At 40.5% G+C, this 20,660-nt stretch overlaps 1 protein-coding gene across 2 annotated transcripts; it reads left to right on the top strand.

Moving 5' to 3' along the window:
- The first annotated feature begins 191 nt into the window (after positions 1-191).
- Positions 192-19,388, top strand: LOC109866381 (fasciculation and elongation protein zeta-2-like). Of its 2 annotated transcripts, XM_020455027.2 has the most exons (9): positions 365-894; positions 7,041-7,149; positions 7,364-7,480; positions 7,610-7,751; positions 9,308-9,573; positions 11,146-11,226; positions 15,252-15,327; positions 15,531-15,596; positions 16,266-19,388. In XM_020455027.2, the coding sequence occupies exons 1-9, from the start codon at positions 431-433 to the stop codon at positions 16,280-16,282; spliced, it is 1,338 nt and encodes a 445-aa protein (XP_020310616.1). In that variant the 5' UTR covers positions 365-430; the 3' UTR covers positions 16,283-19,388. The 2 variants fall into 2 exon arrangements, with proteins under 2 accessions (XP_020310617.1, XP_020310616.1); XM_020455028.2 differs by lacking the exon at positions 11,146-11,226 and having other exon boundaries at positions 192-894.
- The last annotated feature ends 1,272 nt before the right edge of the window (positions 19,389-20,660 follow it).

The raw sequence follows: 20,660 nt of genomic DNA, 5'->3' as shown, positions 1-20,660 counted from the left end.
TGTTTGAAATACATTTCTAATTTGAGATGCATTTGTGTTGAAGCCATTTTATCGGCCTGTTATTATACAGGTCATAGACTAATTGCAGAACATCTATAGACCCAAATGTCTCAATTCCACTTTACATTAGCTCACCACCGCCCCCAGGTGGGAAATTATATGCTTGCAATAACATTTTCCACAGTATTTTTTTTTTTTTACATAGCCTACATACAAGAACCCCAGTCTATGGTTCAAAGCCTAAATACCCAAGTCAATACAATATCCAACAATGATTCCCTTGTTTGACCTTTACCTGCAGAGAAAATATGCCAAATGTGCATTTTAACTGAGAATCCTGTACGCTACTGACCACATTCACACATACTCGAAGATTAAATAGTACAATTGCTTAGTTAAAAAAAACAACCTCTGAAACACGTTCAAAACCATGTTTGTTTTGATCTTGGATGGAGTCCCACCACGCGTGACGTCAGCAGCGGCAGAGTCAGAGAGCTTCCACATTCTAGTCTCCCGGTTCATCATTGCCATATCGCGGAGGATAGAATACCATCCAGGGTTTGCGCAGCCGAACCGAGTCCCTGCATCAGTCATGGCGGCGCCGTTAGCCCACTTCGACGAAGACTGGCAGGATTTCAATGAATTCAAGGCGCCCTCCGGGTCGCCGAACCGACTGGACCAGCTGAACTCGAACATGGCTGATTCGGGACTGGTGGATGATTTCTCAGACCTCGACAGCTTCTCGGGGGATATATGCAGCTTCACATCAATGGAGGACCTTGTCCACGACTTCGATGAGAAGCTGACAGTTTGCTTTCGAAATTACAACACCAAGACTGAAAACATAGCCCCTATTAAACCTATCACAGAAGATAATTTCCTCAAAGACGACGAGTGAGTGTGCATTTTGTAGCTACTACTTTTTTATCAGTTAAGCATTTATAGTTTGTCTACAATCTCAAGCTAGTTAGTTAGCATACCATTGCTAATGTGAACCTGCTGCTAGCTAGCCATTTTACAAAAGGGTTGTTAGTGTTAGCTAGTTAGCCAATGTTATTTGGAATGCATGTAAACCTGTAAAGATATAAGGACTTCAAGAGAAGAGCCTTCAAGATAAGCTTAAGTGTTTTGTTGTTTGTTAGCAGGTAACGTTAGTTAAAATTAGCTGAGCTGTGTTTTCGAAGTAGCTAGCTAAGTTAGCTAGCAGCTAGCTACCCAATTGAAGTTTGTAAATAACTTGATAGTTAAAGTTTCACATGCACAGTGACATTACTTTCTTGCAAACTCAACTCAACAATACAATCATTAATAACAATGTAATACTAGAAAAAACACGAGAATTATGAAGAACGCAAAAAGTAAGTAAGCATACTAACATTATATACATACCCAGTTCCAATACCATATTTACAATATCAGCGATACTGGCGTGATGGAGTTGGATATGATATAAAGTGACTGGTGACAGGATATAAGATATAAACAGAGTAGCAGCACCTTCTATGTGAGTGGGTGCGTGTGTGTAGACTAATGTGCATATTATGTGTGAGTGAGTGTGTAGGGCCCTGGTGATCAAAATTAAAACGTCGATAAAGATAGAAAGTTAACTCCGATAGTTTGTGTAGCTATTTAGCAGTCTTGTTGATTGGGGATGAAAGCCGTTCAAGAGCCATACCGCCTGATATAGATGTCCTGGATTAGAGGTTGACAGATTATGATTTTTCAACCAATACCGATTATTGGAGGACCAAAAAAAGCCCATACAGAATAATCGGCTGATTTTATTACTTTTTAAAATATATTTTTTTATATATGTGCATGTATATGTGTGTGTGTAATAATGACAATTACAACAATACTGAATGAATACATTTATTTTAACTTAATATAATACATAAGATCTATTTAGTCTCAAATAAATAATGAAACATGCTCAATTTGGTTTAAATAATGAAAAAACACATTGTTGGAGAAGAAAGTAAAAGTGCAAAAGCTAACATTTAAGTTCCTTGCTCAGAAAAGATGAAAGCTGGTGGTTCAGTATTCCCAGTTCTTCAATATTCGCAGTTAAGAAGTTTTAGGTTGTAGTTAATTATAGGAATTATGACGCGTCAACTATTTATCTCTATACCATTTTTGTATTTCATATACCTTTGACTATTGGATGTTCTAGTAGGCACTTTAGTATTGCCAGCCTAATCTCAGGAGTTGATAGGCTTTAAGTCATAAACAGTGCTGTGCCTCAAGCATTGCTAAGAGCTGCTGGCAAACGCAGTAAAGTTTAAATGAATGCTTACGAGCCTGCTGCTGCCTACCACCACTCAGTGAGACTGCTCTATCAAATATCGAATCATAGACTTAATTATAATATAATAAACACAGAAATACGAGCCTTTGGTCATTAATATGGTCAAATCTGGAAACTGTCATTTAAAAAACAAAACATTTATTCTTTCAGTGAAATACTTCTGTATTTTATCGAACTGGTGGCAAACCCTAAGTCTAAATATTGCTGTTACATTGCACAGCCTTCAATGTTGTGTCATAATTACGTAAAATTCTGGCAAATTGTTCGCAACAAGCCAGGTGGCCCAAACTGTTGCATTATACCCTGACTCTGCGTGCAATTGCCTGCTAACATGAATTTCTTTTAACTAAATATGCAGGTTTAAAAATATATACTTCTGTGTATTGATTTTAAGAAAGGCATTGATGTTTATGGTTAGGTACATTCGTGCAACGATTGTGCTTTTGTTAAATCATCACCTGTTTGGTGATGTAGGCTGTGATTCGATGATAAATTAACAGGCACTGCATTGATTATATGCAACGCAGGACAAGCTGGTTAACCTAGTAATATCATCAACCATGTGTAGTTAACTAGTGATTATGTGAAGATTGATTGTTTTTTATAAGATAAGTTTAATGCTAGCTAGCAACTTTACTTGGCTCCTTGCTGCACTCGCGTAACAGTTGGTCAGCCTGCCACACAGTTCCTCGTGGAATGCATACCGATTGTTATGAAAACTTGAAATTGGCCGATTAATCGGCCAACCTTTATCCTGGATGGCAGGGAGCTCGGCCCCAGTGATCTACTGGGCTGTCTGCGCCTTGCGATCGAGGGCGGTACTATTACCATACCAGGCAGTGATGCAGCCAGTCAAGATGTGGAGCTGTGGAGCTTTTTGAGGATTTGAGGGCCCATGGCTAACTTTTTCAACCGCCTGAGGGGGAAGAGGCGCTTTCACACCTTCTTCACAACTGTGCGTGTGTGTTTGGACCATCTTAAGGCTTTAGTGATTTGGACACAAGAACTTGAAGCTCTCGACAGAGGTAAATCTTTGTAATTGTTTTTGAAAGGGCACGCTTCAGCTTACTCTGATTTAATCTGGCAGTAATATACAATTAATGGGTATATACAGCCTGAAACGAATCTCTGAAAATTGTGTAAATGTACCCTAGAAGGCAGAATTTTGAATAGAATTACATTTAAACTACTGGTTGAGACAAAATATCTCCAGGAAAGTATTGTTTACCCTACTGTTTAGATCGATGGTGTGTATGTGGTACTTCGACCTGCTCTCAGAGCATTTCTTATTATTCTGTATGTACATTTGAGAGACTCCATTTAGTATGTGGATGTCCATCATCCATTTTGTATAATATGTTACAAATGACAATTCTTATGTTACGAATTTGCAAAACCTACAATCTGTTACAAATGTGCAAAACTTATATTTTACAAATTACAATTTGTTATTACTAACGTTAGTTAGGTGGCTAAGTGGGTAATGCTAACGTTAGCTAGATGGCTAACGTTAGCTGGGTTAGGGGAAGAGTGAGCTAAAAGGGTTATTAAGTAACCTTCTGTGTTATGTAACCAAACATAACATATACTAATTTAAGTGTCCAGGATTTAGATGTACTATTTTACATCTGGCCTATGAGACCAAGCTTGGTTGTTCGCAGCAAGATAAAATTGGATATTCGGTCTTCTCTAGGTAATAGCTATTGAACCAAGCATGCCATCACAATGAACATTTAATATTCTGAATCCAAATAACATTTTTTTTCATTGTCCATGGCATGCTTGGTTCAATAGCCTTTGAAGAGAGAGAACTGAACATCCAATATAAAACTAACATTAACATATACAGTGCCTTCAGAAATGACTCATACCCCTTGACCATAGATTACACATTTTGTTACTACAGCCTGAATCCAAAATGGATTAAAAATATTGTTTTCTTCTTACCAATCTACACATAATACCCCATAATAATAAAGTGAAACCATGTTTGTTTTTTTAAATTGTAGCAAGTTTATTGAAAATGAAATACAGAAATATCTCATTTACATAAGTATTCACACCCCTGAGTCGGTACTTTGTAGAAGCACCTTTGGCAGCAATTACAGCTAAAAGTCTTTCTGGGTAAGTCTCTAAACTTTTCACACCTGGATTGCGCAACATTTACCCAATTATTATTTTCATAATTCTTCAAGCTCTTTCAAATTGCTTGTCAACCATTTTCAAGTGTTGCCATAGATTTTCAAGTAGATTGAAGTCAATGCTGTAAATAGGCCACTTGGTAACATTCACTGTCTTCTTGCTAAGCAACTCCAGTGTTGTTTTGGCCTTGTGTTTTAGGTTATTGGTCTGCTGAAAGGTGAATTCATCTCCCAGTGTCTGGTGGAAAGCAGACTGAACCAGGTTTTCCTTTAGGATTTTGCCTGTACTTAGCTCTATTCCATAAAAAAAATGTATCCTGAAAAACTCCCCAGTCCTTAACGATTAAAAGCATACGCACAGCATGATGCAGCCACCACTATGCTTGAAAATATGGAGAGTGGTACTCTGTATTGTGTTGTATTGGATTTGCCTCAAACATAACACTTTGTATTAAGGGCAAAGGTAATTGCTTGGCCACATTTTTGTTGCATTACTTTAGTGCCCTGTTGCAAACAGAATGCATGTTTTGGAATATTCTTTTTCTCTACAGACTTCCTTTTCATTCTGTCAATTAGGTTGGTATTGTGGAGTAACTACAATGTTCTTGATCCATCCTCAGTTTTTTGCTATCACAGCCATTAACCAGTTAATTGTAATGAAAAATATAATCTATGTAATCCCCCAAATAATGATTTATTATGAGAGGGCCATAAACAATACCTAGTTATGCTGCATACTCAGGATGGTTAAAATCTCACCTTTCTGGTAAAAAAAAATGTTATAAAAGGCTGAGGTGTACTGACTTTTGAGGACACAAGCTGAAGTACACAGTACAAGTATGATACATATAAGAAAATGACATTTTATATTATGCATTTCCTATTCAACAAAACTGTATCGATAAGGCTTGAAATGACTTTGCTTTCTAAATATAGTATATTGAAATTATAAACACGACTAACTATAAGATTTCACCTTCCTTATATCTGTAAAATACATAAATGTGCATTTTTTCTGAAGGTCTCGCTTGATCAAAACGTCTGCCCCCATCGCTGTGAACGTCTCACAGAGCTCTTTATTGGCTTCCTGAACTTGTTAGGAACTCTCCTTTCATCTATATTAATTTTGTCCGTCTATGACAGTGTTTTTAAAAATTTAAAATCTATTAATTATTTTAGATTAATTGCTATGAATTGACCTCAATATGCTACCGTGATGAAACCACTCTCCTGCTGTGCTATGATGTAACGATGTCAGTGGCTGTGATGTAGGGTTCTGCCAGGAGTTGGGCAGTCGGAAGAGCGAATTAAATGAAGCTGGGATGTCCCTCCTACCAAGTGGTAAACAATACCTTCCTGTGGATATTTTCTCTCACATTTCGGGCAGCTGAAGAACAAACCACACAAAGAACTTTAAAAATAAAAAGCATTGCTTAATCGCTCAGCACACACACACACACAGAGTCAGATGCACACACAAAGATTGTTAGTTGAAATGGGACAGTCTTCTATGTTGCTTCAGTTGCTCTTGAGTCACATCCAAATAATCTTGGGGAAACACTGCACTCTTTTACAGTAAAATGAGCTCAGGATGGTGAGAGGAAGGTGGAGGGGGTAGTTTGGAGAGAAGCCTTAGCAGGGCTAAGGACGTGCCTTGCCTACTAACAAGCTCTACTGTAGCTGGCTAATGACCTACCTCCAAGCAGAGACGCACAGCGAGGATGACATGGAGACAGGAAGTAATGTGTGTGTGTTCATATATCGATGTGCTTTAGGGAAAAGTTTCATGATCAACTTTCCTTGGCGTAGGACTACCCATGGAGATACACAGAGAGCCACTGGCCACATAGAGGCTTTTGTGTGCTTGTTCTTGTTTATGCAGGGCTTGCATGTGTGCGTGCGTGTCTGTTGACGGCCTAAAAATATAGTAATGCCTGAATCACAGGGTGACAGCCGCAGGGCCAAAGCATTTCCTGCCAGCATTGCCCAATTTAGAGAACCTGTCCTTGAACTGTGTGTTGTTGATGATAATGATGCTTTGTTAGTAAGAGAGGGATGGAGAGACTGGAGTTATATGAAGAACACGTGTGTGACCAACTCTCTGATGCAAAACCTTTCTGACACTTGGGTTCACAGTGCCCATCCTCGCATCGCTCGCAGCAGTCCTGGTCAGACACACACACTCATCCTCACATTACACATGTTCACTCCCATTGTGTAGCGGGATCTATGTACAAAATGTATTCTGTATTTCCTATAGTATAGCGCAAAGCCCTTTTGAGAGAGAATTGACATAAATACATTTGGCATAAAAAAAATGTCTAGGCTATTAAAATGCTAGATTCCTGCTCTCTTATCAGGCAGAGGCGAGCTGCGTCAGGGACAGAGGGGTGTGTGTGTGGGTGGTGAGGAAAGAGGATGACACACTACTGCCAACTATACTGCCAACTAATGCTGTGTCACTGGGGAAATGTTTCAAGTGCAGTGTAAAATTTTCTGTCTTCCTTCTTTTTCTCTCCTTTCTCATCCCTTTTCTCTTCATTCCTCTCACCATTTCTCTTCCACGTTCATTCTCTCGTTCTCCCCCTCAGGGTGTGGAATGCTCTGGCAGATAACTATGGCAATGTGATGCCAGTGGACTGGAAGACATCTCACATTCGCTCCCTGCATCTCCCCACACTCAACCTCTGCAAGCAGGGGGTAAGACACACACACACCCACAGGCTAACGCCCACACCCATAGGCAAACACTTACACACATGGTCTGCACCTCCACACTGTACACATTCCTCCGCTCAGCACACCTGTTCATTAGCTCAGCCAAGCTGACTCTCATCTCCCTTTTTGCTCTCTCCCTATCTCTCTCTTTGTCCCTCTTCTCGCCCTCTTCTCTCTCTCTTCCTCTGATGGACAGAAGCTGGACAACATGCCTCTGGACCTGTCTGATGATGAGGAGCTGAGAGAACAGATGGACATGCACTCCATTATTGTGTCCTGCATCAACGATGAGCCGCTCTTCACTGCCGAACAGGTACACACACACACACTTGATAGACAACACACACACTCGCTCTCTTTCTATCACGTCTAAAATTCACCACACTCTACTACTTACAAAGCCACACTCTTAACACAAGCTATGTGTGTGTGTGTGTTGCAGGTGATCGAGGAGATTGAGGAGATGATGCAGGAGTCTCCAGACCCAGAGGATGATGAGAGCCCGTCCCAGTCAGACCTGTCCATGCTCTCCCAAGATCTCAGCAACCTCAAACGCTCCAGCTCCAACACCAGCTATGAGGACCGTGAGTGACTCCTAACTCACATCAAATCACTAACAGCTCAAGTATAAACAGCTCCCTGCAGCTGTATTACACAACCCCATCCCATACATATATACTGAGTATACCAAACTTCAAGTTCCAAAAGGGATGCTGGCCCATGTTGACTCCAATGCTTCCCACAGTTGTCAAGTTGGCTGTATGTCTTTTGGGTGGTGGGCCGTTCTTGATATACACAGGAAACTGTTGAGCACAAAAAACGCAGCAGTGTTGCAGTTCTTGACACAAACCAGTGTGACTGGCACCTGCTACCATACCCGTTCAAAGGCACTTAAGTATTTTGTCTTGTCCATTCACCCTCTGAATGGTACACATACACAATCCATGTCTCAAGGCTTAAACATCCTTCTTTAACGTGTCTCCTCACCTTCATCTACACTGATTGAAGTGGATTTAGCAAGTGACATCAATAAGGGATCAAATCAAAATCCCTTCTTACATCAGCTGATATCTCAAAGTGTTGTACCGAAACCCAGCCTAAAACCCCAAATAGCAAGCAATGCACGGTGGCTAGGAAGAATACCTAGGAAGAAACCTAGAGAGGAGCCAGGCTATGAGGGGTGGCCAGTCCTCTTCTGGCTGTGCCGGGTTGAGATTATAACAGAACATGACCAGGATGTTCAAATGTTCATAAATGACCAGCATGGTCAAATAATAATAATCACAGTAGTTGTCGAGGGTGTAGCAAGTCCGCACCGCAGGAGTAAATGTCAGTTGGCTTTTCATAGCCGATCATTAAGAGTATCTCTACCGCTCCTGCTGTCTCTAGAGAGTTGAAAACAGCAGGTCTGGGACAGGTAGCACGCCCGGTGAACAGGTCAGGGTTCCATAGCCGCAGGCAGAACAGTTGAAACTGGAGCAGCAGCACGGCCAGGTGGACTGGGGACAGCAAGGAGTCATCATGCCAGGTAGTCCTGAGGCATGGTCCACGGGCTCACGTTCTACGAGAGAAAGAAAGAAGGAGAGAAAGAGAGAATTAGAGCGAGCATACTTAAATTCTCACAGGACACCGGATAAGACAGGAGAAGTACTCCAGATATAACAAAGTGACCCTAGCCTCCCGACACACAAACTACTGCAGCATAAATACTGGAGGCTGAGACAGGAGGGGTCAGGAGACACTGTGGCCCCATCCGATGATACCCCCGGACATGGCCAAACAGGAAGGATATAAGGATCATAGCTTTCACCTGGATTCACCTAGTCAGTCTGTCAGGGAAAGAGCAAGTGTTCTTAAATGTTTTGTATATTTAGTGTATATACAACTGGACTGCAGATACAGGCTCACAGTAGCATTGTTACATAATAGACACTACATACAACTGGACAGCAATTACTGCTTACTTGTTATGTAACTTTAAATGCAAAACATATCAAGCTGTAATGCAAAAGTTTGGGACTGACCATGTAAGTATGTGTTAGTATGTGATGTGTTATCCTGCCATGTGTTCATGGAATTTGTCAAGCTCTATATAAGTATGTGTTAGTATGTTTATGTTCTAATCCCTACCTCCTCCCAGGCTTGCGTCGTCTGTCAGTCTCAGAGCTGAGCGAGGCCTTGGAGGAGGTGGAGACGGCCATCAGGCGCTACAGTGAGGAGCTGATCCAGGCCCTGGCCCTGCGGGACGAGCTGGACTTTGAGAAGGAGGTGAAGAACAGCTTCATCTCACTGCTCATCGACGTGCAGAATCGGCAGAAGGAGCACCGTGAGCTGCTCCGCAAGAAGAAGAAGATTAGGCCCACAGGCAGCGCTCAGAGGGCAGACAGGACACATGTCCCTGGGACGGTGAGCGAGATGGGCACCGATAGACACAGATTCGTACACATAGTATTGTATGATTTGAAATGCATATGATACACGTTGTGATGTACATACGTGCCTAGATACAGTGGGGTATGAAATTATTGACACCCTTAATTAAGATGAGCAGTACTGACTGTATAAAATAAATAATGCAAGTACAGAGCTAATACAATTGCTCAGAGAAGTAGATTTAGTTTAACAAGTCATAATTTTTTAACTCAAATGTAGTGGTCAAAATGACCCCCCAAAGACTAAATAAAGTAGTCACAAGATTAGTATTTGGTCCCATATTTCTATCACACAATGACTACATCAATATTTGAACTTTATTTAACTAAGCAAGTCAGTTAAGAACAAATTCTTATTTTCAATGATGGCCTAGGAACAGTACCATGACAGCTCGGGGATTCAATCTTGCAACCTTTCGGTTACTAGTCCAACGCTCTAACCACGAGGCTACCTGCTGCCCCTAAATTAATGGTAAATAATGTATTGTGTCATTTTGGAGTCAATTGTATTGTAAATAAGAATAGTATATGTTTCTAAACACCTCTACATTAATGTAGATGCTACCATGATTACGCATAATCCTGAATGAATCATGAATGATAATGATATCTTAGCATGTCTATTTACCATTAATTTCTATTGGGCACAAAATAATCAGAATAAAATAAACCCAAAACAAACTGCAAATGCATCCAACAAGTCTGTAGAGTTACAAGCTTGATGTAGTCGTTGTTTGCTAGGAATATGGAACCAAATACTAAACCTTTGATTACTTTATAAGAATCTTTGGGTGGTCAATCATTTTGACCCCTACCTTTTTCAGGAAAAATATTGACTTGCTAAACAAAATCTTTCTCTGGGCAATTGTATTGGTATAAAATAACATAATTTCCAACATTTTTTGAGCATACAATATAGTTCAGTACTTGAATTATTTATTTTATATGGTCATTAATGCTCATCTTTATCAAGGGTGTCAATCATTTTGTACCCCACTGTTAGTGTATTGTGCACACGCCCATTTATACAGGCACAAACCAGGTTAGATGCATGCACTGGAAACAGAAGAAATGCATGAGAGACATGCCTGGAAGTGCAAAACAACACCCTGCAGTAGTCCTGTACTAACTTCTGCACTCACCCTGCAGACCCTGTTGGGTCTCTCTTTCTGTCTCTCCTTCTGCTTTATTCTACAGTCCACTATTAGCCTACTATTTACATGGTATTTATTTACATTACATTGTAATTATTGGGCTTTGTTATATGTCTTTGTAAATACCAGCTGAAAACTGGACAGTAAAATAAACGACCCTGTAGGTCTGAATTCACCTTGCCATTGTTTTTGTCCAATCTGAACTGTTGGACTTCCGTGCGGATAATTTGTCCTTTTCGGAACCAGAAACGATGGCAGGTTGAATCCAGTTCTATACCCCTCTTCTTATTCTCCTGCTCTCTAGAGCTCTCATGTCTTTTTGGAGGGTTTCTCATTCTTTCTCTGGTAGTTTTATCTCTCTTGCGTTCTCTCCCTCCTCTCCCTTCCTCTAGCTCTTCACTATGGAAGGGCTGTCCACTGTCATTCAGAACGGCCTCCGTCAAACTTTCGGCATCACAGGAGGGGACAAACAGGTGCCCCTCTCTCTCTAGCTATCCTCTCATATTTTTTGACATTTTTCTTTACAGTTCTTTTCTCTACAGCTTTTGCCGCTGCTGTGTTTACCACATGACCTCTTTATTTTACCATCTTTCATTTTAAATTTAACTCAAGCCCTCCTTTCTGCTCTCTCGTCCTGTGGCTCATTCTCTCTGTCCATCAAACACAAATTAAGCAGCTCTCCTTCTCAGCTTTCATATCCTTCTCTTTTTATGACTTGTTCTTTTCTTTTCTTCCCTTATCCTTTTCCTGTCTTGTTGACTGAGCATTTAGCCTTGAGATTGGCTGTAACTGGATGCTGAATCATCCAGTAGTGTGCACTCCTTATTTCCTGCAAACAAGCATCCTCCTATTACTAATGCCCAGTTGTCTCCCATCAAGCTAAAACCAACCAATGGCCTTAAACCTCACCTACAGCCACACACCAACCAATCACAACTTACTTTCACTCATTATTGGCTCAGAGTCGACCAATGACTCTCTCACTCTCAAATAATCAGTTTCTTGACTTCCAACAATTCATACAAAGGGTGATAGTAAAGGTTTAGGATTGTGACAGTCATGGAATTTTGGATGACTATAATTGGCCAGCGTAATGACGAGGTCTCTTTTAATAACCGTTTGAATAGCACATTTTCTCCCCTCCTTTGCGCCTGATCGCATGTGCTGCCATATAAATAGAATGAATAGAATGGGCCTCCGCATTTATGTCAATGATCATCTTTTGATTCAACTCAACTGACATTGCTTGAACACTTCATTAACAGGGGAACATCGGCAAATTTAGGGAATTTGTCTAACTGCCTAAACTTCTCTGAATTAGTGTCCCCTCTGAGGAATACAGAAAATATACTGACATAAATTACATTCCGTCAGCGAACATACACTGAACAGAGATATAAATGTAAAGTGCTGAGATGAAAGATCCCAGCCGCACGCCATAAAAAAAAAATGACTTAAGTGATAATGCCCTAGAAGCCGGTGTTTGGAGGATACAGTGCCTTGCGAAAGTATTCGGCCCCCTTGAACATTGCGACCTTTTGCCACATTTCAGGCTTCAAACATAAAGATATAAAACTGTATTTTTTTGTGAAGAATCAACAACAAGTGGGACACAATCATGAAGTGTAACGACATTTATTGGATATTTCAAACTTTTTTAACAAATCAAAAACTGAAAAGTTGGGCGTGCAAAATTATTCAGCCCCCTTAAGTTAATACTTTGTGGCGCCACCTTTTGCTGCGATTACAGCTGTAAATCGCTTGGGGTATGTCTCTATCAGTTTTGCACATCGAGAGACTGAATTTTTTTTCCCATTCCTCCTTGCAAAACAGCTCAAGCTCAGTGAGGTTGGATGGAGAGCATTTGTGAACAGCAGTTTTCAGTTCTTTCCACAGATTCTCGATTGGATTCAGGTCTGGACTTTGTCTTGGCCATTCTAACACCTGGATATGTTTATTTTTTAACCATTCCATTGTAGATTTTGCTTTATGTTTTGGATCATTGTCTTGTTGGAAGACAAATCTCCGTCCCAGTCTCAGGTCTTTTGCAGACTCCATCAGGTTTTCTTCCAGAATGGTCCTGTATTTGGCTCCATCCATCTTCCCATCAATTTTAACCATCTTCCCTGTCCCTGCTGAAGAAAAACAGTCCCAAATCATGATGCTGCCACCACCATGTTTGACAGTGGGGATGGTGTGGTCAGGGTGATGAGGTGTGTTTCTTTTACGCCAAACATAACATTTTGCATTGTTGCCAAAAAGTTCAATTTTGGTTTCATCTGACCAGAGCACCTTCTTCCACATGTTTGGTGTGTCTCCCAGGTGGCTTGTGGCAAACTTTAAACAACACTTTTTATGGATATCTTTAAGAAATGGCTTTCTTCTTGCCACTCTTCCATAAAGGCCAGATTTGTGCAATATACGACTGATTGTTGTCCTATGGACAGAGTCTCCCACCTCAGCTGTAGATCTCTGCAGTTCATCCAGAGTGATCATGGGCCTCTTGGCTGCATCTCTGATCAGTCTTCTCCTTGTATGAGCTGAAAGTTTAGAGGGACGGCCAGGTCTTGGTAGATTTGCAGTGGTCTGATACTCCTTCCATTTCAATATTATCGCTTGCACAGTGCTCCTTGGGATGTTTAAAGCTTGGGAAATCTTTTTGTATCCAAATCCGGCTTTAAACTTCTTCACAACAGTATCTCGGACCTGCCTGGTGTGTTCCTTGTTCTTCATGATGCTCTCTGCGCTTTTAACGGACCTCTGAGACTATCACAGTGCAGACTTGATTACACACAGGTGGATTGTATTTATCATCATTAGTCATTTAGGTCAACCTTGGATCATTCAGAGATCCTCACTGAACTTCTGGAGAGAGTTTGCTGCACTGAAAGTAAAGGGGCTGAATAATTTTGCACGCCCAATTTTTCAGTTTTTGATTTGTTAAAAAAAGTTTGAAATATCCAATAAAATGTCGTTCCACTTCATGATTGTGTCCCACTTGTTGTTGATTCTTCACAAAAAAATACAGTTTTATATCTTTATGTTTGAAGCCTGAAATGTGGCAAAAGGTCGCAAAGTTCAAGGGGGCCGAATACTTTCGCAAGGCACTGTATATTGGTACGTGTGTTGTTAGGTCCGAGACAAGACAAGTCGGGGGCAGAAAACTGTGCCAATATATCCTCCAAACACCGGATTCGAGGGTGTTATCACTTTTATACATCGGATTACCAACATATTCAAATAATGATTTTACATATTTTCATTAACTTTATTTTGCTGAATTTATTCATACTATTTCATCCTTACACGAGATATAATCCTGACACAAATCTCGGGTTGCTACCCAAGCCGGCTTGTCGTTCGCTCTATCGGTTCGGTTTCCAGAGACGTGACCCAGTCGTTCAGTCTTTCTGTTCTGTATCTATGGACGCGACCCAGTCGGTGCTTCTAAATGTTATCCCTTGCTTGCTAGCTAGCTAGCCAACTACAGGTAACTTACGATCATGTCAAAAAGTGCAGCCAGAATAACAGCAATGTAGCTGCATTTGTTTAAGCTGTTTTCCAGTGACATTTATTTGGATACATCCGTAACAAGGAGCTAATGAGGCGTGATTTCGCCTGGTATGGAGAATGTGCTCTCTCACCAGGAAACTGTTGTTCAGGGGAGCTAGCCAACAACAGCTACCAGTCACTTCAAACTGAAACTGGAAAGACTGCAAACTAGATGCACTTCGTTTCGTTTGACCTTTTTTCTATTTACATTTCTTTGTATATATCCATACAAAGTATGCCAGCTGATTCATGATTCCGACTGGCCGAGAAAAGCTGCCTGTCTGTCTCGTCCCTGCACGTTCATTACTATATTGAGTAATTGAAACTGAAACAGCGCATCCCGAATGGCTGGAGACAACAATGTACCAGGCCAGCTGTGATTTTACAATCTGAGAGCAATATTTGTTGGACTACCAAGAAAAATATTGGTGAATTATATTATTCATACATTGATATGCATCCATCTATTCTGCCAACATTGCCTTACTCTGTCATAAAATTCTGAGTCAAATCTAACCTATTTTTAAAACCTCTTTAAGTTGGTTAAGTAGCGTAAACTGGGAATTTTATATTTTTTATGGATATTATCGTTGTCTGCAAAGTAGTTAAAATGCTGGTTGTTCCAGTTGAAAGTTAAGATTCACCCATTTTGAATGTTATATCGTATTTCTGCATCACTGAGTGACGTTCTATCGAATCCCGGGGTCATTTAATGTTTTTATGTGTATCTGAGCTATTTGTCATTCAAGCAGGCAGAACTACAGACAAGTTTTGCATCAAAATTCTTAACTTTCTCTTTTATCATGGTGCAGTTTTTCTTTTTATTTCTGTTCAACATTTTTGTCTTTTTTTTAATCCCCCTCCATCCTTTGCCTTCCCTCTCTCCTGTGTCGTGTTCTCTCTCTCCTCTCATTCTGTGGTTGTGACGTGTGTTTCTCGCTCTCAGTATCTGACCACAGTTATCCCCTATGAGAAGAACTCTGGCTCCCCCTCTGTGGAAGACCTTCAGATCCTCACCAAGAGTGAGTACTGACATGTTCCTGTTTATTATAACGTTGTATTATTGATTTTACAAACCACACTTTGTCTGTTAACTTTTTAAGTCACTGTAAGGCCAACTGATGAAAGCTGTAATTTGAAGACCGAAATGTCCTATTATGACCATGATAGTAACTCATCCCAAATCTGTTTTATTTTTTTATTTTTTGCTCTCCCCTCCATGCAGTTCTGCATGCCATGCGGGAGGACAGTGAGAAGGTACCCAGCCTCCTAACAGACTACATTCTCAAAGGTACTCCCTCCCTAGCAGTTACAAAACTCTTACTCCCGTTCAAAACACCACACATTACCACACAAGGTGTACATTCTCAAAGGTACTCAATTACTTTGAGGAAACATTGCTCCCATTCAAAACAGAGCTTTTGTCTAGATTGACAGTCTCACGATGACCTAGTGCCTGAGAAAGATGCTGCAGGACACAAGGGTCCAGTTAGGACACACGTTATTAGGAGGGTCTACTTCCAATGTGTTCTTTGTTCACTGAAGGCCTGCAGGGTTTTTCGGAGCCTTTCATCTTGACCTTTACCCTCCTTGTTTCTCGCCTCTGCTGCGCTGCTCTGTCGCTAGTTCTAGTATGAGAAAGGTGGAGGTGGAGGTTTGTGAGCCACACACACACAATGACATGCATACAGGAAACACACGCAATGTGTGGAGAGCCCGCTCTCACACACCTCCGAGACAGCCCCCATCCCTGGCTCTGTGCTGTAGTGTAGTGTACCTGTGCTGTGATTGTGATTATGGTGTACGTACTTTACTTACCCTCTATCTTACACACACTCCCTCCTCCTACTCACACACACGCTCTTGCTCACCCTCCCATCTGTTCTTAATTGCTCTCTTCCATGTGGTAGATCATTTTAGGTTGACAGCTGTTTTCAGGGTGTTCTTCTTGTCCCTACAGTGCTGTGTCCCACATAAACCCAGTGGAGGGAGCCACCTGTTCTACAACACTCTGAACACACTCAAGGAATAAGCACTTTTAATTTTTTAGGAACTCAACTTACTGTCCCTGACCTCCAGGGGGCCCTCATTGATTTTGTTAGTCACTCTCACTCAGATATCAATAACATGGCATAAGCCATGGTAAAATGTGATGAATTGTAGGAAATTATTCACCCCATGGTAAAATGGGTAGAAATGCAATAATGTCTCTCTGCCCCATGGCAGAACTAGAATTGCATGAATTTTTTGTAGAAAATTGCTAAATGTTCTCTCTGCCCCATGGCAAAATGTGTAGAACTGCAGGAAATTATTTTTAAAACATGCATTTTTCTGACTGTCATCAAGAGGGGTCCCATGAAACATTTGCTGCTCTTAGAGCCCCCAAATGGCTAAAGCTGGCCCTCTGCTCAGGAGCTGCAGAGTTCTTGATCATACCAATGGAAGGAGTCACCCCACCCCCCTAATAAGGTGGACTCTTCCTGATGGAGTATTTATTTTCTCCACAACTTTTCCTGCAACCTTTTGAGATTCACATTTTAATGCCTGTTTTACCTTATAATCTTCTCACCTTTTACGTGTAATCTTAAATGTTTTTTTAATGTTGTAATGCTAATATCTCACATTTGTTTTAATGTCTTCTCTGCATGTTAGCAGTATTACTCTCCATTGTCTAAAGTGGCTTGCTGTTCTCATCTTCTATCCTCCGTTTGCACTGATGTGAAGGAACTGGAGATGGAAAACAAATTCCTCTACATTCACCTGCCTGCCTTTTCACATCATTAAAGGTTAGGGTGAGGAGACAAGGAGAAGAAGTCACTTGACAATTGGGATGCAGCTTTTCTCTGTTAAACTGGCTAATTCCCTCAGTGTGTGTGTATATATAGGAGTGATGGGGAAATAAGGCTTCTTGAACCAGTCTAACTAGGGCGGGATCAGTCCAATGGGAGCTCGCCACTTTATCAGAGAGCTATTGGTTCAGAGCAATTAATGATTGACAGACCATGGGATTAGTGGGGTTCAGAAGCCTTGTTTTCACCATCTCTTAGGTTTTATGTTTCATAAACCCCCTTAAAGGTTGTGCACGTCTTTGCATGCTGCTACATAGGATTAGGGAGCTACATCGGTCAAATATTATAAAGCATTGTTTGTATACTACAATGTGAAATTGCACAGATGGAACTTTTTTTTTTAAGTGATAACTTCTCAAAAAAGGGAAAAATGACAGAAGTTAGTAAGAAGGTAACAAAGAACAAACTTGTACAGCTTTTTATTTTTCTGTAGTTTTAGAGAGATGAGGGACTTTTTACTGCCAGCAGTGTGTGGCCACTTATAATGACATCACCATTGTTATGTAAACACTAGCCGTCAACCTCTGACCCCTCCTAGGGATGTCACATGACATCACCCTGTATACTTGCCTCATACCACCTCTATAAAGTACAGTAAGTGAAGGGTTACAGCAATAATATTAGAATGTAAAATAATGGTTAAATTGGTGTGAGTTGATCCTGCCATGTTGTGTTTAGAACTAATAACTCTTTGATGTTGTGTAAATGTTGGGGATCTCTAGTGATGACATGTTATCTTGTCTTGTCTAGTGGACGTAGCAACAGTAGTAGATCACCAAATCGTTGCATGTACTTATATAGACAATTTAAAGGATGTAGAGAGGTTTCTGTACAAAAGCAGGAGAGATTTTTCAAACATAAATATTTCAAAAACCCATTGTCTACATCCACAACCACTAACCTTCAGCACTGTCTATAATATCACCTCTGTACAATCCTGTCAAATCATCAGCAGTAACTAAGCTCAGTGCACAATAATTACAATAACACACAAGCCCATCAGGTCTGGTCTATCACTACTCTCAGGTACACCCAGAGCATCGGTTCTACAGCAGCCAGCCTGTCCACAGAAGTACAGCATTATGGATCCTGTTAGGAAGAAGAGTGTAGATGTTGTTACGCCATGCTTGGGGATAATGTTGAAGCATTAGCAAGCCCATCATCCTATAGCTTGAGTAGCCATTTAGTAGTTTTTGTCTGTCCTAGGCCTGAGTAGTAATATAGTAATATAGTAACATCAGTGATAAGGCTTCAGACAAGTATAGGCTAGTACCTAGCTAAGTGGACGTTGTAGCATCAGCTTGCAATAGCTCTGTACCAAGGCAGCCTGACACCTATAGACAGCAACTAGATATCCCAGGTGAGCCGCTGTAAGTTAATGGTAGTGCCAGTCCTCACTAGTAGAAGTCTGATGTAGTTGGCAGGAATCATCGAGTCTAACGGAAGCTCTCTTTTCCCTGTATCAAAGTGTATGTTATGAAGAGATGTTGGGTTTTAGTTGAGGGTCTCAGAAGGCATCTTTCTTTAGTAAGGGAAGCCAGTAGACCTCTACGTACTGTACAGAATCATATGTAACTATCTTTCAACTGTAGCAAGCTTCAGAAGCATTCAGAACCCCAAGCATGTGCTTCATGCACTTTATCTACTTTTACTTAAAGTAAATAAAATGAATGATAAGGATTAAGGTCACACTAAAGGGATCCTTAGCATTGAACCACATTGTAATAAGAAAGTTAAGCTGAACTGAAATGTATACTAGCTTGGGTGGGGTTTGGACTCCTTGAAACTAGTCGAGTTGAGAACTAGTATTATTCTGGTTGTCTTGGAGCGGCATGGGGTTGTCACGGAGATCAGAGAAGGTTATCGACTCAGGCTGAAGCCCCACCCCTCGTTGCATGTCTGCTAAAATAGAGGGACCATATCAGCGTATATCCACGCTTTATCTAGAGATTTATATTTATATAGACACAAGCAACAAATAAGGCTGCCTTTGTAAATGCCAGAACTTTTGTATAATAGAATCTACTCATTTATTTTTAATGCAATATACTTCTTCCCCCATTTTGGGTTTTTATGTTTACTTGTCTTGTTGTCATGAGGTACTAATGTACATTCATTTATTCAGTAAATGTTTGTTTTGTAACCATATCGACTGTAGTGGTACAAACGTTTTGTGCCAGAATTACATTGGAACTCATTTCAAATAAAATAATGTTTACTTTGGTGTCATACTATTGGTTTGTAAGTGCATCCATGATGATCAATAATTGGTATTAAATCACCATTTTACTCTACTTAAATTACTATCAAAATACATTGGTCCACACTTTTAATAGATGCAATCTGTAAACAGAAAATGTGCAGAAACCTATCAAAAGGCATTCTTACATGCAGAGCAACAGCAAGTCAATGTACAAATATGTTTTAAATAAAATAAAAAATGGCATACTCTTCTCTTTCTATGTTAGGTCAGTGTCGCTATAAGAACAAATCTAAATATAAATGGATGCCTTAATACTGTTAATTGAACAAATTAAATGTTATTCTGTCAGTGTAATGGGCAGCTCTTCTCTCCATCAGCCCTCTACCTCCTCGGGAGTCCTATTTCATGGAAGCACTCATGCATCTGTCCCAGAGTTATGTCAGTCTGGCTCCCAAGAACAGTCATTTTCTTAGACAATCTGAAGTGAGTCATTTATCAGTTCGATGTGAAGAAGCAGTAAAACCAAACTGCACAACGTTGCAGTCATAGCCAAATAGGAATAGTTCTAAGCAGTGGTGACCTGTCATTCAGGGCAGGTGGGGCAGAGCTTAAAAATATATATGACCATTTTCTTTTTGCCTGTTTTTCATGTTGATTTGGTATTAATTCGTGGCACATATCAGTTTGCAAACAATGTAAAAAAAAATATATATATATATTAATTGAATGAATAAAGCTGCATACAAACATGATCTCTTTCTTGAGTAAGGCAGCTCCAAAATCCAGGTGTTTCAGCCTAGCTCGGTGCAGCAAGCGAAAATACAAGGGTGGGCATTGGTAATCTTCTCTATTTGCGCCGTGATAGGCTCAAGCAGTCATCATGAATCACGTCGACAATCTACTGGCAAATGCTTTTCAAGCCTTGGTACTATATGAAGAGAAATTATAGATAACACGTATCGGTGTTCATCGGCCATAGGACATAAACATTACACAAGTCGGAAATCGCAAGTTCAACAAGTGGTTTGGAAGGAATCGATGGCTAACTGCAAGCGTCGCAAAGCAATCATTGTTTTGCTTCCCCTGCCTGCTATTAGGTGGAGAGGATGTGTGGTCCAGGTCTGGCTTTAAGGATTTAAAAAATCTGTCTGAAAGGGTCTCTTTTCTGAGCTTTAAAGGATAAACATTCACACGCAAAACCATGGACCAGAAAAGGTTGAATACATTGGCCATGTTATCAATCTAGCATTACTTCTGCCATGTTCAAAACAACTTGAAACTCGGAAGTGGGAAATCTCAGACT

This window comes from Oncorhynchus kisutch, linkage group LG21, assembly GCF_002021735.2.
Source record: "Oncorhynchus kisutch isolate 150728-3 linkage group LG21, Okis_V2, whole genome shotgun sequence".
NCBI classification, from domain to species: domain Eukaryota; kingdom Metazoa; phylum Chordata; class Actinopteri; order Salmoniformes; family Salmonidae; genus Oncorhynchus; species Oncorhynchus kisutch.
The sequence above is the reverse complement of the archived record's forward strand: the minus strand, read 5'-3'. Positions and strand labels throughout refer to the sequence as shown.

Bases quoted from the DNA above. Each gene is read 5' to 3' on its own strand.
- LOC109866381 (XM_020455027.2), top strand. From the start codon at position 431: ATGTTTGTTTTGATCTTGGATGGAGTCCCACCACGCGTGACGTCAGCA. The intron at 895-7,040 runs GTGAGTGTGCAT...TCTCCCCCTCAG, and splicing joins AATTTCCTCAAAGACGACGA to GGTGTGGAATGCTCTGGCAG. The intron at 7,481-7,609 runs GTACACACACAC...TGTGTGTTGCAG, and splicing joins CGCTCTTCACTGCCGAACAG to GTGATCGAGGAGATTGAGGA.